General features: G+C 43.0%; 1 protein-coding gene across 3 annotated transcripts; it reads left to right on the top strand.

The window, feature by feature from the left end:
• Positions 1–23,893, top strand: nr1h4 (nuclear receptor subfamily 1, group H, member 4). 3 transcript variants are annotated; one of them, XM_061822703.1, is made up of 9 exons: positions 1–121; positions 8,777–9,151; positions 11,409–11,549; positions 17,171–17,304; positions 17,560–17,652; positions 17,789–17,888; positions 17,981–18,127; positions 23,466–23,579; positions 23,655–23,893. In XM_061822703.1, exons 1-9 carry the CDS (start codon positions 25–27, stop codon positions 23,891–23,893), a joined length of 1,440 nt encoding a protein of 479 aa, XP_061678687.1. In that variant the 5' UTR covers positions 1–24. The 3 variants fall into 3 exon arrangements, with proteins under 3 accessions (XP_061678687.1, XP_061678689.1, XP_061678688.1); XM_061822705.1 differs by having other exon boundaries at positions 17,789–17,863; positions 23,655–23,768; XM_061822704.1 differs by lacking the exon at positions 1–121 and adding an exon at positions 5,446–5,653.
• Positions 23,894–25,754: the final 1,861 nt, after the last annotated feature.

A 25,754-nucleotide genomic window follows, 5' to 3' on the forward strand; every position in this document is an offset into this window, starting at 1 on the left:
GTTTGACGTTAACAAGCTTCCTTCATGAATGAGTGGGTGGGCTCCGATATCAATGTGGTGGGACCGCTACAAATCCCACCCACCGATGAATTCTCCATCTCTGAGAGCTCCCATTTGTTTGGTAAGTTTACTTGGCAGGATAAACATTCAATGATCTATTAGCAACTGCGTAGACCTGTGCTAATACCGGCCCAAATTGCCTTGCTATATGATCAGCCCTTTACTTCTTTAACCTTTGCCATTAATCCTTTACAAGACCCCAAAGAACACCACATTTTTCTTTTAAACAAAAAATAACAGCCATCTATCCATTTTCTGAGCCGCTTATCCTTGCAAGGGGCACGGGAGTGCTGGAGCCTATCCCAGCCACCATCGGCCGGGAGGCAGGGTAAAAAAAAAATAGCAAAAATACAAAAACATTTTAAAAAATCAAAATGTAAAGAAACAAACACTCACACACACACACACACTCACTGGAGTACAGATGTGTGCCTTGTGGCCGAGTGAGTGACATCAGGAGCTGCAGTGAATGTGGTTAGCCGTTAACTACATGGTTAGTTCATACCATGCTCCTCGCCGGTGTTTTCCTTTGGATTTGTGAGTTTGAGTGTCTGTTTGAATAATGGCTGAAAGTGCATCAGCAACTGTTGCGCCGCATATTTTTTCACTTCATTTAAGTAGCGGCATATCCAAGCTCGAGCTTAAGCAAAAGCTAATTTATCCATGTAGTGCATTTAATACACAAGGGAACTCAATGTCCTTTACATGATTAATAGCATTTAAAAACAAAGAAAAAATGCTTATACAGGTATTTAAAACAAGAGAAAAAAAATAAAACAGCTTACAGTGCAAGAAATATCAATTAGAAGTGAAAATGATCTGAAAAGCATGAGAAAAGGATGAGTTTTTAAGATGGACTCTAAAACATTCACACTTGAGGTTAACATCACCACTGCTGGTGATTTGTGCTATTTGTATGCTGCACAGTAGCTAAATGCAACTTCACCATGTTTGCTTTGGACTCTGCGCTCCACTATTTGACCCGAGTCTGCTGATCTCAGAGCTCTACTGCGTAAAGCATTTCTTTGATGTATTCAGGACTTAAACCATTTAGTGTTTTTGTGACAACTCAAATTTCATCCTCGAACATAAAGCAAGAAAATCAATCAAGCACCTTGCAGGAGGCTATACATCTTTAAGACATGACCACTAAACATAAAGGGTTATATTTTCCTGACGAGCGTACAGTGCAGCACTTGGCGTAACTGTGCAAAGAGCAAGTAAGGGCAGGTTCGTAATCTCGCAGACCCGCACAGTCGCCGTACAGTATTTAACAAAAGGGGCTGTCTGCAACACAGCCAAGTTTATTTGTGACTAATCAAGCATCTTATTTCATTGATTCCCTTTTAGTGAGTAGCAATGATGGTCTTGCATTGATGGAGAGAGCGACTCATGCGTGACAGTATTGTCTCTCAGCCAATGTGGCAAAAGACAATGTGAATAAATACAGGGTGAGATGGTAATGACCTTGGGTAACTTAAATACGTCATTCAACATTCATCATTCAGTCCTGTCCAATCGAACCCGGTAATTGTATACCCTTCAATAGTCACGCATATAGTTTCACAAGGTGACATCAAAGTGTAAATACGGAAGAGGATTCGGTGACAGGAGCATTCAACGTTAAGATGTGCACCATTTGCCGAAAAATATATAGCCAAATGTGGCTGATATATTTTGGTAAATAATATATATTATGCGGCACGGTGGGTCAGATGGTAAAGCGTTGGCCTCACAGTTCTGAGGTCCCGGGTTCAATCCCAGACCCGCCTGTGTGGAGTTTGCATGTTCTCCCCGTGCCTGCGTTAGTTTTCTCCGGGCACTCCGGTTTCCTCCCACATCCCAAAAACATGCAACATTAATTGGACACTCTAAATTGCCCCTAGGTGTGATTGTGTGTGTGACTGTTGTCTGTTTCTATGTGCCCTGCGACTGGCTGGCAACCAGTTCAGGGTGTATCCCGCCTCCTGCCCGTTGACAGCTGGGATAGGCTCCAGCACTCCCCGCGACCCTCGTAAGGATAAGCGGTGAAGAAAATGGATGGATGGATGGATGGATGGATGGATGGATGGATGGATGGAAGGATACATATTATAATTACCCTTTTGCTTCACTTGACTCAAAGGGACCTATGAAAATACCACAACTATATACTATATTGTATTTGCAAACAGCTTTCCTGTTGAAGTTGTGGTGAGTTCGTGTCTTGTTCTGAACATGAGTGAGTGTTAACTTTGAGCTGGGCTTTTGAATCTGCCGTGATTAGCAATGTGTAATCCATTCAACCCTTCTGGTACTACACAGGCACTGGAACTGTGTTTATCACATGCATTTATAAACAATGTTTTCAATGTTTGACAGCATCGTTGAAAGTGCTCATTTTGCATGACTGTGAAGTTCAAATCTGACAATAGGATAGAGGGGTCATGTGACTACTGTGTCGACAATTGATACGATTTGCAAAATTGGAGGAATTTTCCAGGCTTTAAACGTTACATGACCAGGAATACTGTATATGCAGGGAAAATGGGGGGAGGGAGTGTTCTTATGTTATACGCAGATTTCTATAGATGAATAATGGCAACTTCTTGACTCTATGGGCAGATGTGCTTACCAGTAGTCCCTCTGGCTGCCCCACTAATAAGGCATCTATCCATTATCTTTGCTGCTTATCCTCACAAGTGTCACTGGCATGCTGGAACCTATCCCAGCTACAGTGAAGAAAATAAGTATTTGAACAACCTGCTATATTGAAAGTTCTCCCATTTAGAAATCATGGAGGGGTCTGAAATTTTAATCGTCGGTGCATGTCCACTGTGAGAGAGATAATCTAAAAAGAAAAATCCAGAAATCACGATGTATGATTTTTTTTTCCAATTTATTTGTGTGATACAGCTGCAAATAAGTATTTGAACACCTGAGAAAACCATTATTAATATTGGGTACAGTCCCCTTTGTTTGCAACTACAGTGGTCAAACGTTTCCTGTAGTTATTCACCAGGTTTGCGCACACTGCAGGAGGGATTTTGGCTCACTCCTCCACACAGATCTTCTCTTGATCAGATAGGTTTCTGGGTTGTTGCTGAGAAACACGGAGTTTCTGCTCCCTCCAAAGTTTTTCTATTGGGTTTAGGTCTGGAGACTGGCTAGGCCACACCAGAACCTTGATATGCTTCTTACAGAGCCACTCCTTAGTTTTCCTGGATTTGTGCTTCGGGTCATTGTCATGTTGAAAGCCAGCCACGACCCTTCTTCAATGCTCTGACTGAGGGAAAGAGGTTGTTCCCCAAAATCTCACAATACATGACCACGGTCATCCTCTCCTTAATAAAGTGGAGTCATCCTATCCCATGTGCAGAAAAACGCCCCAGAGCATGATGCTACCACCCCAATGCTTCACAGTCAGGATGGTGTTCTTGGGATGGAACTCATCATTCGTTTTCCTCCAAACACAGTTAGTGGAATTATGACCAAAAAGTTACATTTTGGTCTCATCTGACCACAAAACTTTCTCCCATGACTCCTCTGTATCATCCAAGTGGTCATTGGAAAACGGGCCGTGACATGTGCTGGTTTAAGCAGGGGAACCTTCCGTGCCATGCATGATTTAAAACAATGACGTTTGAGTGGATTACCAAGAGTCATCTTGGAAATGGTGGTCCCAGATCTTTTCAGGTCATTGACCAAGTCCTGTCATGTAGTCCTGGGCCGATTCCTCACCTTTCTAAGGATCAGTGAGAACACACGAGGTGATATCTTGCATGGGGCTCCACTCCGATTGAGATTGATCTCCATGTTTAGCGTTTTCCATTTTCTAATGATTGCTCCAACAGTGGATCTTTTTCACCAAGCTGCTTGGCAATTTCTCCGTAGTGTCACGACCCATCGGAACGGAGGTAGGACCCAAATGCAGGATTCGGGAGATGCAAGGTAGTTCGGGGAAAAACGTTTATTATTAGAAGGTCAGGGATCGGGCAGGCAGTCAGGTGCAGCAGCGGTAGTTGGGACGTCGGGCGTAGAGAGCAGGTCAGCGGGCAGGCAGGAGTCGGTACACGGGAGAACGAGGAAAGCAGGTAGGAGTATCAAGGGAGTCAGGCTTACGGGGTGGGTCGGAAAACAGGCAAAGGTCGGTACACACGGGTTGACGATCAGGGATACGAGAGTGCTGGAAAGGGACATGAACCTCAACGTCATCGGGGTCCTATATATACACAGGGGATAATCAGCTCGCATGAAGCGCAGGTGTGTGCCTTCCAATTAGCACGGCCGCGCGGGCACCCGCACAGCCCGGGCTGGAGCGGCAGGATCATGACACGTAGCCCTTTCCAGCCGCGTGGAGTTGTACAATTTTGTCTTTGGTTTCTTTGGACAACTCTTTGGTCTTTGCCATGTTACAAGTTTGAGTTTTACAGATTGTATGGGGTGGACAGGTGTCTTTATGCAGCTAATGACCTAACACAGGTGCATCTGATTCAGGATAATACATGGAGTGGAGGTGGACTTTTAAAGGCGGACTAACAGGTCTTTGAGGGTCAGGATTCCAGCTGATAGACAGGTGTTCACATACTTATTTGCAGCTGTATCACACAAATAATTCGTTAAAAAATCATACATTGTGATTTCTGGATTTTTCTTTTTAGATTATCTCTCTCACAGTGGACATGCATCTATGATGAAAATTGCAGACCCCTCCATGATTTCTAAGTAGGAGAACTTGCAATATAGCAGGGTGTTCAAATAGTTATTTTCTTCACTGTATCTTGGTGCAAGAAGGGGGGTACACCCTGAACTGGTTGCCACCCAATTGCAGGGCACATAGAAACAACCATTCGCACTCACATTCACACCTATGGGCAATTTAGAGTGTTCAACTAGCCTACCATGCATGTTTTTGGGATGTGGGATGAAACCAGAGTACCCAGAGAAAACCCACACGGACACGGGGAGGACATGCAAACTCCACATAGCCGAGCCCAGATTTGAAACCAGGTCCTCACAACTGTGAGGCGGAAGTGTTAACTAGTATCTCACTTTGCCCTCCACGAATAAAAGAGTGTATTGTTGTTAAATAATTACATTTTATAAACTTATTTTTAAATCTATGTGACATCTCGGTAATCCTGATCTTTGAAATATGTGTCATCACATTTCATGCTTCGTACATAGGGCATATTTTCACAGGCACAAGAACCAAGCTCACTATTATCACCAGTTGGTCATGTAATGCTCATAACCTCAAACGTGCAACACAGTAGCGATTGACTCTTTCCATTGTCTTGATGTGCAGAAGGCATCACATACTTTCATGCTACCTGTAAAGAAGAAAGGATTGCCTGGTTAATGAGTAGCTTTAGCAACCTTTGTGCTTCTGGGATGTCTTGAAAACACACCAAGTTGTTAGAAGTCTGCTGGTTCTGTTCTCAGAAATAAAGTTGGCTTGACACAGAAAATCCATGGAAGATGGCTCGTTAATTAGTGGTACAGAAAGAAGTAAACTTCAAAAGAAACAAGTGTTGTGTCGCTGTCACAGTATGTATAATCCGTGTGTTCGGTATCACAGACATGGCCATGGTCAGAACCAAGTCTTCAAGAGGTCAGTGCTGCATTGCATGTTTCACGGAATACTACTCTATTTTGTCCTATAACAATAGTACCTGAAAATATTCACAGCAGCCAACTATTTAAACTGTTGTTACATACTATTATTCTTTTCTGGTCTTTTTAAAGATGTCAAGTTTTGAGAATCCAGGTTGACCGTTTTAAAACATTACCACAAGTGTATTAATTTCCACAGATATCCACAAAATGGGAATTACATGTCAAGACACGGTGTGCTCTGTGCAAGTCAGATGTTAATTATTAATTGCTTTACAGTATGTGGCATGGATATTTCAGACCAGTGCTTGGGTGCTTCTCCAGGGAAGAGCTTGAAAGAATTTGATCAGATTCCACTACAATGATATCACAACTTTGCATTGATAGTCACTGTGGTGTACACGGTGTAGCATACCCAGTCAAAGAGCTTCCAGGAACACGGCAATAGTGCTTCAGACATCACTAATGAGGAATTAACAGAAGAGGAAAAGAGACAAGCTATTCGTTAGCTAGTATACACTAAAAAGAAATAAAATCTGAGTTTTGAAAGCAATTTTGCCAGTTGAGTTTTAACAAGGCACTTTTAAACCCTGGACGGTGCCTACAAAATTTAATCATCTGTAATCCACACCTGTCAACTCATACAGTTTAGTCGTAGTTCATACGGATTTTGTGGTGGATCTTACGTACACGGCCGTATATCACAAATCATACGGATTCTGAAACTGCAGACCACAAATTCTGTTCTCGCCAAAAAGCTCTTGTGGTTTTTGCAGCAGTTTTTCGCCACGGTCAGTCGAGCTCACTAGCGGAGCTTTTGCAGTCGACTTGCTGGTGTTCTGGCTCGCACGTCGGCAGGGTTGACCTTCCTCCTCCTCCTCCAAAGTGCGTCCTCAAAATAGCCGATGACTGGGAGTCCGCCGTGAGTTTGGGCACGTTAGAGCGACGCCTTGAGTCGTGTTACCTCTCACAGGAACACTTAAATACATTTATTCGCACTTGTTAAGTCATAAAATAGAGTGATTTCTTGTCATTGAACTAGCAATCATTTGCTGATTTCCAATCCTAAAAGAAATTCAGGTGTGGTTTGGACTCAGTTTCCCAATGTTCACTGCACGCTTTGACGTCATCATGAGGCAACCAAACTGGCTTCTCTGGTCAGCATTAGCTTAGTTTACTGTCCACGCCGCTATACCGTATACAGAGCAGAGAAAAGAGAGAAAGCAGGCAGGATCGAAAGGATACATGAACAATTGTTGTCACCTCTCACAAAATTACTTATTACTTATAAATTAATTATTGAGATTAATACATTTCTGAACACAGTAATTCCACTAAATAGACTTTGATAATTAGACATTAACTTCAGCTATTATCATTATGGACATCTAAAATTAAAAATCATTGAACTTTGTCTTTTTTCCCCTTCCCTTATTTTGACACATAATTTGCTTCGGTATATTATAAGGATTTTTTGCTCTCTATAAGGACTTTTTTGGTAGTTTATAAAGGTTGGCACTCCGAAAAGTTGACAGGTATGGTAATGTAGCCATAAAATACACCACCAAGTTGTTTGTAAAGGAAATCCAGGCTCTTCAGACATGACAACAATATTGTGTCATGTCATGAGTGTTTAATTGTGATCTACCCTTTACATTGAATGCACATTGCACGAGAGACGCTGGAATTGTAAACGGCAAACAGTAAAATATCACATTGCCACATTTCTGCCACATTCCACTCCGAAGCTGTGAACCTTAAACTAATATTGAAAGTTGTGCTAAGACATTTCCTGTCTTACCTAATAGGTCATTGAACCTACCTGGTCTGTTCCATTAAGGTCTACACTAAGTTCAAAATCATTATGCTAATAGTTTTCTTGATCATTTTCCAAAATAAATCAATTTCCCCCAAAAGATATTATTCAGAAGAGTGTTTTTTTGGGGTGGAGGTTTTGCCTAGATTTCTACTGAATTTGTGTTTTTATATCCGTTTTGATAATACAAAACATGGTATTTCTTCCACACACAAAAAAAAAAGAAACATCTTTCAATGACAAAGCAGCACTTGGACATCACGTTAAAAACCCCACAAAATTATTCCAGTGATCTTTTTTCTCGATACATTATGTATGAAAACAAGTCTTGAATACATGAGTAAAGGTAAAAAAATATTAACCACTGAAAAAAACAGGAGGTTAGTTACTCTAGTTAGTCATCTTTCCTTGCTATTGGATGACAGAATGCCCAATGGTTGCCCACAGAGCTTTTCAGAAACAGTAGTTTAGGCACCAGAACCAGCTGTCCTTGTTCAAAGCTTTGCTCACGCCAAGGTATCGCATGCCAGTGCACACTCACAGCACAACAGCAACCCAAAATTATGGTCATTGATTAGCTGAGAAGGAAAGAGACGGCATCATTGGAGTGCTCAGCTCACGGGTAGTGACAGGATTGAAAAGGAAAACCTGTATAACTGGATTGATCTTGAGTTTTGTCATACAGGGTTTGATGTGACATCAGATTTAGAATTAAGATGGAACCGCTTTCTGGATTCTGTGGCCAAAGGAGGGTGCTCGGACAATAGCTACACCCTCTATCTGCATCTGTAGTCTGAAACAAGTGTCTTGTGCGGATTGGCAAACTGATGGTTGGGGACAGTTGTGCAGAAAAGGGTGGAGTGGGTGACCTGGCAGGCACAAATGGCACAGCAGAGATAAGGTTGTACAGGGGGGACCTAAACTCCCAACTCCTCGGGAGGGGTCAAAGAGGCCTGGAGACTACTGCTAACCATGAATGGAGACTTACTTGTAGCAGAAGAGGTTGGGAGTTGTGCCCGTACTCAATCCAAATAAGGTTTTTCAAACTGGATGTGGGTTCTTCACCGTCATTCAACGCATGCAATCAACGTAATGGCCACACTTTAATCAAAGGACGAGATGGATGAGAGGCTGATGTCTTTTTTTTTTTTTTTTTTTTTTTTGGCATGCTGTCACGCGATTGACCAAAGGCAACATATAGAGTTGGAACCATAAAATGATCCACTATGTATTTATTTATTTAACATAAACATGTTCCTCAGTTGAAGTCCTGTTTTTTTTCTCATTCTGTTCTTATCCTTCTAGATATTCTGGCAGATCAGAGCAGTCCCCTGCTACAAGACCCTGATCTGTTACCGTTCACCAGCTACCCGGCCATGCAGTACGCTAGCGTGGAGCCAACTGTGCCTACACCCTATTACTGCAGTCAGAACTACTATCCCCAGTACAGTGGAGAGGAATGGTACTCCCACACTGGGCTGTATGACTTAAGGAAAACAACAGTGGAGGTCAGCTATGACAGTGAAAGGGAGGATGTCTCTGCTGTCATGCCTGCTGTGTGCAAAAGGGGCCGGCACATGTCACAGACTGGACGCATCAAAGGGGAGGAGCTATGTGTTGTGTGTGGAGACAAAGCATCTGGCTACCACTATAATGCTCTCACTTGTGAGGGCTGTAAAGGTGAGAGAGAAGAATCTGTACTACATTGTTTTGTTAAAGAAAATGCACATCATACATTTTGACGCTTATTTAACCTTTTTATGAGTTGGGGAATATTAAATATGAATACTAGACTTCATTGTTTGTGAAGATTATACAGACAGTGTTCATCCACAAAGGTTGAATTGAGGCAAGTGGGCTCTTCTTGTTGTTGAACACGTTTCACCTTTAATCCAAAAGGCTTCATCAGTCCTAAGGTTTTAAGTGCAAAGTCTTGTTAATTAAGTCTCTGGTGGGTGAATAGGACTGTTGTTGTTGTTGTTGCCTACCAGGCAATTTGGGGGGTGGAGGTGTGCCTGTGTGGGTTTTGTCTGGGCACTTCGGTTTCCTCCCACATCGCAAAAACATGCATGAATTGGAGACTCTAAATTGACCTTAGGTGTTATTGCAAGTGTGACTGTTGCCTGTCTCCATGTGCCCTAGCTGGAAACCCTTTCAGGGTATCCCGCCTACTGCCTGTTGACAGCTGGGATAGGCTCCAGCACTACCGTGACCCTTGTGAGGATATCCAGCTAAGATGGATGGATGGATGGATGGATGGATGGATGGATGGATGGATGGATGGATGGATGGATGGATATGAGTGTCAAGGTAATTCCACACTGTGAAATTAAACGATGCTTGGTGCAGTGCAGTCTCACCATTTGAAAAAGAAAGTTCAGGTTAACCTCCTCCATTCTCTGTAGTGCTGGGTTCCCTCTCAAATTTCTGGAGTACAATACAGAAGAAACATGAGCTCTGCTGTATTAATGCCTGCTATGGAGAATCCTCTGTCAGAATGTTCAATAACTGTTCCAGTCCTTCTACAACTCCTTGCTGTGGTCGGGTCAAAACCTCTGATGTCCAAATTTGGTCGATTTCAAATCTTTTCACAAAGAACTGTCAATGGTCAGTCAACAGTTAGTATTTTTTATTTTTATTTATGTATGTATACATATAGGGTGCAAATTATTAATAAATATATAGGGTTAAAAGTGGTTTGCTCTTTGATGATGTAATGTTAAAGGCTCAACAAACATACACCTTTCAGGGGAGTTCCTAAAAAGTGATTATTTTGAAGATGCAAAGTTTCCAGCCGACGCCAGCGTTATGCAAAAGTACAAATAATAATCATTGTCTTGCCATGGATTTGAGTTCTGAGAACTAGGGGTTCAAATCAAAACCTCGCTTGTGTGGAGTTTGGATGTTCTCCCCGTGCCTGCGTGGAGAACAGTGTCTAACGTGACAGTATATGCAACATTAACAATGGAGTGCTTTGTAAATTTATGTTCGAACAGAAAACACAAATGACTTAAAATCCATTGTAAACCATTTCCTTTTTAAAAACATCACTTTTTTTTTCTCTCATTCTGTTGCGTGTTAAGTAACAGACCAAGGCAGACTTTATTTTCAGTGAAACCCATGAGAACTCATTTGGAAAACAAATCACTCAAAAAAACTATCCGATAAATAAATTCACACATGAGCACAACTGTGCAGAATCCTGCTTGGAAGGTTTTCCAATATTTCACATCTCTTTTATCAAGCCAACCAGCGTAAGAGAAACAGCTGTCAAGATCATTCATTTGAGTTGCATATCACTGCAAACTACACCCCCAGGAATACACATTCTCAAAATTAATTTTTCTGTGTCAGTGCCAATCAAAACTGGGTATCATAATCTTTGTAAAAGCAGATGCAGGTGTTAATGACAATAATATTTATAATAACAATAGTACTGTATTAGAGTTTAAGAACTGAAATTATTGGATTTATGACAACAGTGTGTGGCGGTACGGTGGCGTAGCGTTGGCCTCACAGTTCTGAGGTCCCAGGTTCAATCCCAGCCCTCCCTGTGTGAAGTTTGCATGTTTTCCCCGTGCCTGTGTAAGTTTTCTCCGGGCACTCCGGTTTCCTCCCACATCCAAAAAACTCGCAACATTAATTGGACACTCTAAATTGCCCCTAGGTATGATTGTGAATGCGGCTGTTTGTCTCTATGTGCCCTGCGATTGGCTGGCAACCAGTTCATGGTATACGCCGCCTCCTGCCCGGTGACAGCTGGGATAGGCTCCAGCACTCCCGTGACCCTTGTGAGGATAAGTGGCACAGAAAATGGATGGATGGATAATAGTATGTCAGTTTCATCTTTTACCTGCCTTGCATTATTAAATGTACCATAGTGCATACATTTATAATATAACATCTATAACATCTTTCTTTTTCTCGAAATGTGAAGGTTTCTTCAGACGGAGCATAACGAAGAATGCTGTGTACAAGTGCAAAAGCGGAGGAAACTGCGAGATGGACATGTATATGCGCAGGAAATGCCAGGAATGTCGACTCAGGAAGTGCAAGGAGATGGGCATGTTGGCAGAATGTGAGTGCCCAATGTTTGTCATCCCAATTTTCCCATTGCTTGGGGCTCCTCAAAATAATTCCGAAGAAATTATGATGTTGTCGCATTGAAAAATGTACATACAACATAAGTCCCAATAAAAGAAACTAATATAATTACTCCTCCCTACCTTAACTTTTCTCAAAATTTCAATCACTTGTGTGGTTGTGACGGCTTGCCATGTAAATCTGAATTCTATGCGACTGAAGTAGCAATTGTTTTGAGAATTTGTTTTTCTTCAATAAAATATATACTACTTTTCAAGTTCACTGAAATGTGACTTTTTCCGCCGATTTAACTTTGATTTTAATATCAGAATATTGCAACTTTTATTTTGCATCATCATGCAAACTCTAGAAGTCATTACAATAAACAGTTACTCTAAATGTTGTGACGCCTCCTAATCTAAGAGGACGTTATGAATTTAACAGGGTCGCTGAATGTCACACGCTACATGCAGCCTAAGAGTACATTGTCGTGGAACTAAAGAAGGCACACACAGCGCCATGCTTACAATTTTTCATTTGAGTGCTCCAGATCTTTTTCATACCAATAATTACTGTATGAAATTCTGACTTTTTCTACAGTGCAGCACAAGCAAAGCAAACATGAATATGGACATTTTCTGACTCGTTTATCTTCAAAAGTGTCACAGGCCTGGACCCTATCCCAGCTAACTTCAGGCAAAAGGCCGACTGGACTCTAAACTGGTTCCTAATCAGGCGCAGGGCACATATCAACACCATCACTAAGCGGGAATCACTGTCCATACCAAAGTCGGGCATGTGTACCACTACAGCATCAGCGACCTAATGCAAATGAGAAAACTGCTATATTTCTCAGTGAATCTATGATGTTCTGTCAGGTGAATATAGTAAGAAGATATAAGGGCTTCCTGTTGGTCATGATGAGAGAAATGAAGTTGTGATGACTCTTGCACAGTGGCACATCTAAAGAAACAAAACAAAACAAAGAGATCTGTTTATTGTGCAACAAATATTATTATACTATTGTCCTCTGCTATAATAGTGAAGGTTCTGTAAGTCCACAAATTGCTGTGGGCATCATCCATTTTAACACATATTTCACCTCAAATGTATGCCTTCTTTTAAATACCCGGTAACTGTAAATGGCTTGACAATGAACATATTTCAGATCAATACACTACTCTAGTTAGCATTCTTACCTTGGATATACAGGTAAGAGGCTGAAAGCTTTATGAGCCAAATGTCAATAGTTTGAATTCACAGCTCCAGGAAAATTAAATATTGTAGCACTCATGAGGCAGTGAGGAACATTTGAACTTTTATTTTACAAGCAGAAGAACAAGCTTATCTCTTTCAATGACAGATGTAGTCAAGTCATTATTCTACTTGTCATTCTCAGACACAGTATCACATCCTCTGTGCCGCAAAGCATGCTAGGAGGGCCTCCAGTATCCCAGTAATGCCACCCAGCCCCCACCTAGCCAGTTAGCTGTAATCATTCACTGTAGCTTCCTATATGTAGTCCCACAAAGAAGAAGTGGGTTGGCTATGTCACTGAGTCCATTCTGGTGGCCCCCCAGCTAGTGTTAAGAGGGGCCTGATCTCCTTGTGTCTGTTCCTCTAGCATGGCTTTCCTCTCTGGTGATGCCCGTGGTCAGTACAGGGCAAGTCAGTCTCGGTGGAGGACCACAACATGGTTCCTCTTCAACATCCACACCTGATACACCATATCAGACATTTTTTCAAGAATGGTCCATGGTCCCGTGCAGTGGCTCATGAGCCTAGGAAACAAGACCCTCCCTTTCTGGGCTGTACCCAAAATTGTGCGCCCATGTCAAAGTCTTCCCCTCTACAGTGCACATTGTACACCCTCTTCTAACAATAGGCAATAGCTTTGATGAGGGTCCATCGGGCTACGCCATACACTTCCCGAAATCGTTCCTGCACCTGACCGTAGTTGTCCATATGGTCCTCGCCCTCCACCTCCAGGTAGGGGTCTGAACACGAGATCCAATCGGGGTCCGAAGAGCTCGTCCAAATAAGAGAGGTGCTGGAGTGCATTTTGTAGACTCTTGGGCCGCCATCCGATAACCCCAGAGGACCAAGGGCAGATGCAGGTCCCAGTCGTGTTGCTGGTGGCTGGTTACGATGGGGAGTTGGGTGGCCAGAGTGCGGTTGAACCGTTCCACCAAGCCTTCACTCAGGGTTTGCAGTGGCGTGGTGTGGATCTTCCTGATGCCAAATCTCTTGCAAGCGTCACCAAAGACCTTGGACTCGTAGTTCTGCCACTGGTCACTGTGTAATTCCTTTGGATCACTAAATCGACAGAACATCTCATTCACCAGGTGCTCAGTGATGGTGGTCGCACTTTGGTCAGAGACAGCATACGCTTCAGACCATTTGGTGAAATAGTCCATATTACCACCAGAACACACCAGTTGCCCCAATCTGTGGTTGTAAAAGGACTCAGGACGTCAGCCACTCGCTTGATGGGTATCCCCACTTGGTACTGCTGCAGGGGGGCCTGCGAGTGCTGGATTGGCCCCTTCTGTGCTGTGCAGGTTTCACAACGGAGCCCATGGATTTCTACATCTTGGCAACACCCTGGCCAGTGGAACTGTGAGTGGAGGCACAGGAGTCTTGGTGACCCCGAAGTGCCCATTTGGATCCGAGCCATGGACAAGCTAGGGAACTTGCATCCTCAGTTTACGGGGCACCAGGAATTGAAGGACGTTGCGGGTGCCAGCCAGATTATTTCACTGGTGATAGAAAAGCTCTTCATGGACGACAAGCCCAGGCCACTGCAAGTGGAGTGCCTTCGTCTCTTGGTCAACCATGGAGATGGCTGACCATGCTGGTTGTTGGCTGACCACCAGCCATCCTGGAACACGGCTGCGGACATGGTCCTGCTCTTCTGAGTTTTTCAACTCTACCAGGTCAACTCATGTGCTGAACACCTCCTGCATGTGGTCCGGTGCACTTGAGAAGTTTGCTGCATGGACCAAGAGATCATGCAGGTAGGCAACACAGCGGCTGCATAGAATGCCAGCGATGACTCTGTCCATCAAGCATTCAAAGGTGGCTGAAGTGTTGCATAGACTGAACAGCAACACTCTTAACTGCCAAAATCTTTGACCTAGGGAGAATGCAGTCTTTAGTTGTGCCTCTGGGGCCAGCTCCACCTGCCAACACCCACTCTGCAGATAAAAGGAACTGAGCCAGGGTGACCCGGCAATGGAGTCCACGGTGCCATCAATATGTGGCAGTGGACAAGAGTTCTTGCACATGACTTCGGCGGGCTGCTTATAGTCCACATGGAATCACCAGGTGCCCTCCTTTTTCTTGGCTATAACCACCGTATGTGCCCACAGACTGGACAATGGCTCGATTACTCCTGCTTGCAGCATCTCTTGTATTTGCTTCTCTGTGATGGCACGCTTGGCAAAGGGAAGATGCCAAGGGGAGAGGCAAATGGTAACTGCATTTCCGGTGTCAATCTCATGCTGAAGCGGACTGGTGTGCGTGTAATCTTTTGTCATGATCCTTCCGCTCCAGCACGAGCTGTGCGGGTGCCCGTGCGGGTGCGCTGATTGGGAGGTGCACACCTGCGCCTCATGCAGCCTGATTATGCTGTGGATTTATATGACCGCGTTGACAACTGGCCGGCGCCAGTTCGTTGATCTTCATGTCCCGTTCGTGTGCTCCGGTATCCCTGATCGAACCTGTGTGTACCGACCTTCGCCTGGTCTCCGACCAACCATGTAAGCCTGACTCCTTCGTTACTTCTGCCTGCTTTGATTGTTCTCCTGTGTACCGACTCCTGCCTTTCCGCTCACCTGCTCTCTTCGCCCGATGTCCCAACTACCGCTGCTGCACCGGACTGCCTGCTCGAACCCCGACCTCGGCATATAATAAACGTTTCTCCTTGAACTACCTGGCATCGTCCGAGTCCTGCATTTGGGTCCTACGCTCGTTTCGATGGGACGTGACAGAACGAACTGGCACCCGCACAGCTCGTGGTGGAGCGGCAGGATAATGACATCTTTGTCTTTTGCGACGAAGATATCAGTAAAAAAGTAAAGCAGTTCTTGCAACTGGTGACTTTGGTCCATGTCCAAACCTTTACACCTCCATTGGTACAGCTCCTCAATGGCTCGTCTGGTCCCAGTGGATGGTTGTGGATCTCGCCTCGTGGTCTTTGAGACAGCACACTCTTCCGGGGATGGCAGCATACTGTAGGTGTGGGTTGCGATCCCTTTTAACCAGCTGTGCACAGGGCGACCACCACAGAGCCCAGTTTAGCGCAGCTCCAGTACACCCACCACAGCGTTCCATTTTGACAGCAAGTCGAGCCCTGTGATGCAGGGGTCCTGGATTTGAGTAAACCAGAACTTCTGTCCGGCCACTTTTACAGTGAGAGTTTTTGCGCCCTTCATTTTGGCTCTTTATCCAGAGACGGTGGTAATGTAAAGCTTGGTGCGTTTCCATCCTCGAGGTCGTGAACCCATGCAGGGTACCAGGGTGGATGAAAGAACTGGTGGACCCCGTGTCCACCAAAGCCTTGCGCTGCCTTCCATTGATGTTACGGTGTAAGTATAGTCCACATACTGGTCCAAGGTGACCCAGGCGCAATTGCAAGTGTGAGTCTGCGTGGGAGGAGTAGATGGGTGGTACTTATTCCTCTGTTCCATCCCTCTTTAGTTTAACGGCTTGGGACCAGGGCTCTCTGGCAATATGGCCGGGGAGTGGCGTGCGACATGCTGGGGTTCTCCACAGCGAAAGAATCTCTCCATAGGTCATCTGCGCCCCTCCTTGTTGCGATATCGCCTTGACCAGTGTTGCGGTACGGTGGAAACTTGGTGAACTGCATCATCGTCATCACTGCAATTCCTGTCCTCCAATTCTACACAGGGGGCCCGTTGCCTCGGCCAACTATTTCCCTCATTGTCACGCGGGATGTGGTCAACATGTTCAGCCTCATTTAGAGGACTTGCAATGTCTTTGGGGTGTACAGGAGAAGATGTTGCTTGAGCTGTTGTGGTCGAAGCCGCAGTATGAAAGCTTGGAGGGACAATTCCTTTTGCAACCTTGTCCTGCATGATGCTGCAGGTCTGCTGCATAGGTGCCCAAACTCTCAGTCGTCTTTTGTTGTTGATTGAAAAACTAGTCTCTAGCATCATCTGAATAGCTGTAGCGTCCAAAACATTGTCACAGAGGCCCCTCAAGTGTTTGCCATTAAGCCACTCATGTGACTGAAGGGAATCCTTTCAAACAAGTAATAATTGAGCTTTACTCCAGCAGCGCCATGGCCCTACACAATAACTGTAAAGAATGCACAAATGAAAAATATTTTTTTTTAGCATTTTTGTTTGTCTGTGGGAAAATATTATGCCAATCACCCATATGCGCAATCAGCAGTACGCTCCTAGAAAAAGGAGAAAGTCCATGGCAGAAAATACCTTCACGTTCATTCTTTTGCACTTAGCACGAATAAAACAGTACATGTGTTCATAATGAAAACTGATTTAGAATAAATTGTTCCATATTTTAAAATCTTGATTTTTGGCCTTGTCGACAAAAAGTGAAAATTAAAGCTTCCTTTACCATTGGTTGAAGGTCTGCTTACAGAGATCCAGTGCAAATCTAAACGGCTGCGGAAAAACACCAAGCCCTCCCCTGGAAAGTCAACTGGTGATGAAACAGAAGGAGCAGACACTAAACAAGTCACATCAACCACAAAACCATCAAAGGTATTTTATACACGCAAAGCTATATCACACATTTCTTTCTTCAGTTCTGTATATTTTGTATTTTCTCTCACTGTCATCACACAAATGCATTATAAAGTATAGACACCAACTATTCATTTGTGCACATCAGCTTTTGTAGGTCCACAAGTGTCATGGAACCATTGAAATTGCACTACGAATTCATAATTTCTCTCTCTCTCTCTCTCTCTCTCTCTCCTCTCTCTCTCTCTCTTTCTCCCCCCTCTTGGTTTCTAGGAAAAAATTACTGAAGAGCAGCAGGCACTCATTAAGGCTATTGTGGATGCATATAACAAACATCAAATTCCTCAAGAAGTGACCAAAAAACTGGTATAGTACTGACATTTTCTCACTTACGAAATAAAAACGTACTTAAAATGGATGTTGTTAAAGGATTTTATCCAATTATCCCTTTTGAGTTGATTTTAATGTCATCTCTACTTATTGTGCTGTTTTCCCATACTAGCTACAGGAGGAGTACAGTGCTGAAGAAAACTTCCTCCTTTTGACAGAAATGGCAACAAGTCAAGTACAAGTTCTGGTGGAGTTTACAAAAAATATCCCAGGTTTTGTTCCCCCTTTTTGAAAACCTGCAGCAGTATCTCTCTTTATAATGCTAAGACTTTATAGATTATCATTTCCCCAATCTGTCTCACAGGCTTTGTGTCCCTGGATCATGAGGATCAGATTGCTCTCCTTAAAGGCTCAGCGGTGGAAGCCATGTTTCTGCGCTCAGCTCAGGTTTTTAGCCGGAAGATGCCCAGTGGACACACTGAAGTCTTGGAGGAAAGGATACGTAAGAGTGGTGAGTCTACATTAGTACTATCGTAGACTCAATACTTTTTCATATGACTTGCTTCCTGGAGTCTCGAGAGGAAAAAAGCAGTCATCGTGACCTAAATGGCCCAAGAATGAGCTTTACTAATGTAATGTCAAGCAATTGATGCATCATCTTGTTTTTTGTTACCAATGGATGGAGTCTGGTCCTCCATGTATAATTCATCAGCTGTGACGTTTTGGTGACCTGTTGATCTCTGGGCAGGTTTAGGTTACATTGGGAAACATACACTTGAAGGGTTCTATTTCGTTTAGTTAGTTGTGTGCGTGTGTGGGAGGTGGGGGGCAGTTAAATAGCTGCAATCAAGAGTGAAATATTTCATATAATGGTCTGTTTTACAATACAGTATGTTTAAAGGGAACCATCCAATTAAAAACATTGTTCTTTGCTTTGCATATACTGTACCCATGGCAAACTTTTTTAATTAAAAAAATCCCACGGCACACCACCAGCAGAAATAGTAAAAATCAATCTTTGTAGCCAATATGAACAATATACAGTCGTTCTCACCAAAGCATAGTGAATAAAAATCAAACAAACACAAACAAAACATTTAAGAATCATATTTTCATTGTGACACCTAGGCCTGTTTGGATGAACATAGAGCTGATATTCTGTCAGGAATCGATGAAAGACATAACCAAAGCTCTTTCTCAACAGGTCTTGGTAGCTCTCTGGTTTTACTTTTTATAGTAGTCAGGCTTGAAAAGCTCACACAACAGAGATAGGTTGTGGAAAATGGGAGCAATGTCAAAATAGCTTTTTTGACAGAATGGGGTACCCCTTGGCAGTAGCCAACCAAAATCTGTCTAAGGTATGGTATATTAGCAAAGTTTACCTTTAAAGTACCATTTTGTCTCAGTTCAGTTAGTTCCTTCGGTTCCTGTAAAGTCATGTCCCTTCCACCAACCGATGCTGAACCGTATGGGTCCCTCACTCAATTAAGAGATTGAATTCAGGCTGAAGAAAAATAGAATGAATAATAGAATAGAATTAACCTCAAGTGTTTTTAAATGTTTCACTAATATCTCACATAATGCTGTTGTGTTGACATCTTGCCATTGCATGGTGAACATTTCAAAATTTCCATTTTCCACGTTGTTTCCAGAATTGCAGCTTTGAGCGGAATCCATTTATTTAATCTGTGCTTCTAAGCACCTTTTCATTTCAGCTTTGCATAAATGTGTTCAGTTCATTCAGCTGATGGAAAATCTCAGCCAGGTATGGCAGGTTTGCACATCACTCATCAGTTCCAAGCAGTTTTCTATAATAGGACCACTCATTTGCCAGAAACACTTTCATTTCCTCCAACAGTTCACAAACATGGACCAGTACCTTGCCACGGGACAAAATTATAAGGCTTTATGTTCCTCACCCATTTCCTCACATAAAGATGCAAATGTGTGACTTTGCAAGGGTCGTGATTTTACAAAGTTTACCGTGTGCACAGCATCATTTAACACAGGAACTAGGTCTGGTGGGAAGGTGTTCGCTACAAGGGCCTCACGGTGTAAAAAGCAGTGCGTAACAATCACATCAGGGTCTGTTTCTTTCACTCTACAATGTCTTTGGTGCGTCCGACCATGGCTGCTGCTCCATCAGTGCAGACACCCGTGCAGTTTTCCCATTTAAGTCCACATTGTTCAAGATAATCAGACAGGACCTGAAAATTTTCCTCTCCTTTTCTTTTTTTTATTGCAATTGGTTGACTTTTTGTTCCTCTGCATGCTCCCTGCTTTCTCTGCATATCACAATATCATCTGCGAACATCATGGTCCAAGGGGATTCCAGTCCAACCTCATCTGTCAGCCTATCCAATACCACTGCAAACAGGAAGGGGCTCAGAGCTGATCCCGGATGCAGTCCCCACCTCCACCTTAAATTATTCTGTCACACCTAAGGCACACCTCACCACTGTTCTGCTGCCGTCATACGTGTCCTGTACTATTTTAACATACTTCTTTCCCACACCAGACCTCCGCATGCAGTACCACAGTTCCTCTCTTGGTACTCTGTCATAGGCTTTCTCTAGATCCACAAAGACACAATGTAGCTCCTTCTGACCTTCTCTGTACTTTTCCACGAGCATCCTCAAGGCAAATAATGCCTCTGTGGTACTCTTTCTAGGCATGAAACCATACTGTTGCTCGCAGATACTTACTTCTGTCCTGAGTCTAGCCTCCACTACTCTTTCCCATAACTTCATTGTGTGGCTCATCAAGTTTATTCCTCAATAATTCCCACACTTCTGAACATCGACTTTGTTCTTAAAAATGGGAACTACAACACTTCCTCCATTCTTCAGGCATCTTTTCGCCCGCTAGTATTCTGTTGAATAAGTTGGTCAAAAACTCCACAGCCATCTCTCCAAATTGCTTCCATACCTCCACCGGTATGTCATCAGGACCAACTGCCTTTCCATTTTTCATCCTTTATAGTGCCCTTCTGACTTCCCCCTTACTAATCATTTCCACTTTCCGGTCCTTCACATTTGCCTCTTCAACTTTTCCTTCTCTCTCATTTTCTTCATTCATCAAATTATCAAAGTATTATTTCCATCTATTTAGCACACTACTGGAAACAGTCAACACATTTCCATCTATATCCTTAATCACCCTTACCTGCTGCATATCCTTCCCATCTCTATCCCTCTGTGTGGCCAACTTGTAGAGATCCTTTTCTCCTTCTTTCGTGTCCAACCTGGTGTACATGTCTTCATATGCCTCTTATTTAGCCTTTGCGACCTCTATCTTTGCCCTACGTCGCATCTCGATGTACTCCTTTCGCCTCTCCTCAGTCCTCTTAGTGTCCCACTTCTTCTTCGCTAATCTTTTTCCTTGTATGACTCCCTGTATTTTGGGGTTCCACCACCAAGTCTCCTTCTCCCCTTTCTGACCAAAAGACACACCAAGTACTCTCCTGCCTGTCTCTCTGATTACCTTGGCTGTCGTAGTCCAGTCTTCCGGGAGCTTCTGCTGTCTTCCTACCCACCACCAGAGTCATCCTACACACCACCATCCTATGCTGTTGAGGTACACTCTCCCCTACCACTACTTTACAGTCAGTAACCTCCTTCAGATCACATCGTCTGCACAAAATATAATCCACCTGCGTCTTCTACCTCCGCTCTTGTAGGTCACTATATGTTCCTCCCTCTTCTGGAAATAAGCGTTCACTACAACATCTCCATCCTTTTTGCAAAGTTCACCACCATCTGTCCCTCAAAGTTCCTTTCCGGGATGCCGTACTTACCAATCACTTCTTCATCGCCCTTGTTTCCTTTACCGATATGTCCATTACAATCTGCACCAATCACAACTCTCTCGCTGTCTGGGATGCTCAGAACTACTTCATCTAGTTCCTTCCAGAATTTGTCTTTCAACTCTAGGTCACATCCTACCTGTGGTGCATAGCCGCTAACCACATTATACATAACACCCTCAATTTCAAATTTTAGTCTCATCACTCGATCTGATACTCTTTTCACCTCCAAGACATTCTTTGCCAGCTCTTCCTTTAAAATAACCCCTACTCCATTTCTCTTCCCATCTACTCTGTGGTAGAATTATTTAAACCCTGCTCCTAAACTTCTAGCCTTACTAACTTTCCACCTGATCTCTTGGATGCACAGAATATCAACCTTTCTCCTCATCATCATGTGAACCAACTCCTGAGCTTTGCCTGTCATAGTCCCAACATTCAAAGTCCCTACACTCAGTTGTAGGCTCTGTGCATTCCTCTTTTTCTTCTGACGATGGATCCGGTTTCCTCCTCTTCTTTGTCTTCGACCCACAGGAGCTGAATTTCCACCGACACCCTGCAGGTTAGCAGTGCCGGGGGCGGGCGTTGTTAACCCGGGCCACGACTTATCCGGTATGGGATTCTTTAGGTGAACGCTCATATTTGTTTGGCACAGTTTTTGCGCCGGATGCCCTTCCTGACGCAACCCTCTGCATTTATCCCGGCTTGGGACCAGCCTACAGATTGCACTGGTTTGTGCCCCCATAGGGCTGCATTACTGCTGTAGATGATGTCAAACCTCCTTTTACACAGCCCGAAAGCAAACAAAAGGCTGTTGAATACCTGTTGTTATCTATAGTTAGGGGTTTGAAATTGGATTTATGTTCACAAAGATACCAGTTTGTCATTCATTCAAGTAGGTAAGGTGTAATTGATTTTTGTACACAATGAAAAGATTTACACCATCCCCACTTGGTTGTTTGAAGAACAACTTAGAATGTGAGTGCAATGTGACCCTGGACAAAAAGTCAACAGCAACCGATGCATAATAAGATAATTACACAGAAACAGTTTTATATTTATCCAGTAATGTTGTTATCGACTCATGACTCTCTACTAACTATAATTTTCACAGTGCTGAGGTTTGGGGGTAAGGTGCAAACTCCCTGTGTTGAGTTTTCTTTCTTCTCTTGTGTGAATTTTCTTCAAATAGTAATGTGGGTTTTTCTAGGTTTCCAAAAAACCTGTATTTTATTCATCCATCCATACATTATCTTAGCCGCTTATCCTCGCAAAGGTTGCGGGAGTCCTGAAGGCCATCCCAGTTCTCCTCGGCCAGGAGGTGGGGAATACTCTGAAATTGTTTCCAGCCAATGGACACATGGAGACAGACAACAGTCGCACTCACAATCACACCGAGGGGCAATTTAGAGTCTCCAATTAATGCATGTTTTGGGAATATGGAAGGAAACCAGAAGTCCCAGAGAAATACCACACAAGCACGGGGAGAACATGCAAACTCTACATGGGTCAGGCCAAGATTTGAACCCTGGTCCTCAGAACTGTGAGGCATACGCTTTGACCAGTTGCACCAGCATGGCGCACTGCATGTTATATTAACCTGAATAAATAGTTCTCTGGAATGTCAGTGTGAATGTTTTTTTTTAAATAAGTGCCCCATGAATGGTTGGCACCAGTCAAGGGTGTACCCCCCTTCTTGCCCCAAGCTTTTCTCTTGTGTAAGGTGTCATGTTGGGCAGTTAACATTGAATGATTGCAGCAGTATGTGACTAGCCCCCTCTGTACTGCTAAGATGTGACTGTTGGAGAGATTCCTTCTTAAACCTACATACCTACGCAACGCTATCTGATGAGACCATTATTCTTTATCCAAACATCAAGACTGCTATTGTCCACATTTGTCTGTCTCTTGGGGCCCACTGACATTTCTGAATGCATGATGATGGGTCCAACCACTTCTCATATGGTAGAATAGAACAAAACACCAATATTTGAACAAAGCTATATTTACAAGCAATAGCATTCATTGTGACATTGTCTTTCAGGCATTTCAAAAGAATTCATCACACCAATGTTTAACTTTTACAAAAGCATTGGCGAACTCCACATGCTGCAGGAGGAGCAGGCCCTCCTCACTGCCATAACCATCCTGACACCAGGTGAGTGGCCATCAGCTTTCTTGTGTCACAAATTGAAAAATGAAGTCTCTCACTGAACAATAAAACCCACTGTAGATCGGCCTTATGTAAAGGATCAACATGCTGTCGAGAACCTGCAGGAACCTATGCTGGACGTGCTAAGGAAGCTGTGCGTTTTGCAGCATCCGCAGGAGCCTCAGTACTTTGCACGACTGCTGGGCCGGCTGACTGAGCTGAGAACACTCAACCACTATCATGCCGAAATGCTTACGTCGTGGAGGATGAACGATCACAAATTCACACCGCTACTCTGTGAGATCTGGGATGTGCAGTGAAAGACCTCTTGGGATGTAACATGGACATTTTCAACTTGAAAGATAGTCAAGGTCCACAGTGTCTAAATGCTGTTTATCAACTGGTATGGATTCAAATAAATTCTTGTACAACTATTTTGTATGCGAGTACTTGATTGTGTGCAGCAACAAGGTCAAGACATGACATTGCTTATTATTTGTCACTAGATATTCTTTTTTACAAGTGGAACTACATAGAATATAATTTAACCGTCCATTGTCTATAGCTCTCGTCCTCAATTAGGCTGAGCCAAAGCCTATCCCAGTTTATTTTGGGTGAGGGCTGGCGTACACCTTGGACTGGTTGCCAGACAGTTGACAGGCACATATAGACAAACAGCTATTCAGACTCACATTCACACCAATTTAGTCTTCAATTACCATATCATTTATGTTTTGTTTTTGAAATACTGGAGGATACCAGAGTACCCAGCAAAAACCACACGCAAAGACAGCATGTAAACGTTACAAAAAAATTCTGGAGCTGAGATTCTAACCCACAACCTCAGAACTGTGGAGCAGAAGTGCTGTAGCACTCACTTACCGTACTGCCCATTGAACCAGTTTCTTAATTTACGAATTGCTGTTAAGTAACGCAAATTTATTTGTATGGGGGATTTCCTACACAAGGTAACTCAATGGGCTTTACATGATTAAAAGCATTCAAATACATAAATAAAAACAATTGAAAATAAAAAGTACTACTAAAACAGCAATTAGTGCAAGAAATATTAATGAAAAGTGGAATTACACTAAAACGCATGAGAAAAAGCTTTTTTAATCTGGATATTAAAACACTCACGCTTGGGCCTGCCTTAACCTCTGTTGGAAATGTATTCAATTTTTTAGAGCATAATAGCTAAATTGTGCTCCATTATTTGACGTGAGTAAGTCGATCTCAGAGCCTCACTGGGTTTGTGTTCCATGAGCATTTCTTTCATGTATATAGGACCTAAACCATTTAGTGATTTATAGAGCACTGGCATAACTTCTGGAAAGGGTAGCCTATAAGGGCTTAACATTAGGGATCCAAGAACTGACCCTTGAGGGACCCCATAGGTCATTGCCATTTGTTGAGATGGAGCACCTCCAAAAGTAGCTCCTTTCCTCCAGGCAGGACCTGAACCAATTAAGGACGCTCCATTTAGTACGAGTATATCAAACATATATGTGCGTTCATCTGAGATGACACACTGTGGCGACCCCGAAAGGGACAAGCCGAAAGAAACTTACTATTATGATCTACCGTATCAAAAGCCGCACTGAGATCCGACAAGACTAAAATTATCATCTTTCCCAAGTCAGTATTCAATCTTATATCAATTCGCACTCTGATAAGAGCAAATTCTGTACTGTGATGAGTTGAATGAAATTTGTAAAAAAAAAAAAAGTCCAGTAATTCAAGAAATTACTGTGCTGATTATGATTGTTAGCATTTTTGTTGTTGTTGTTTTTTTTAAGAATACTAAATGTGCAACAATCAACAGGAAGAAAACTACGTTGGAGTAAATAGGTCTCCTCGACAGGTAAATACGTGGAACCGACAAACCAGACTGGTATATAGACCTGCACTGAATGTGTAAACAGTAAAAGGTAAACTATTAGATTTTAACCTATGTAATTTCCGCATTTAGCAAGTAATAAGAAAGATACAAATACATGAAATATTGAGAATATTATTCACCTGCTCAAAAAAAAACATGGCTCATGATGACTACTACTCTGAATTGTAATAAATAGGACCATGATTCTGAAATCCGTACTGTAATGGATTGTCAAGAAATGATGAATGTTAGTTAACTTTTTTATTTCAAATATATTTAATTTTTTTATTAAAGACATC

Source organism: Syngnathoides biaculeatus, chromosome 6 (assembly GCF_019802595.1).
Source record: "Syngnathoides biaculeatus isolate LvHL_M chromosome 6, ASM1980259v1, whole genome shotgun sequence".
Lineage (NCBI taxonomy): Eukaryota > Metazoa > Chordata > Actinopteri > Syngnathiformes > Syngnathidae > Syngnathoides > Syngnathoides biaculeatus.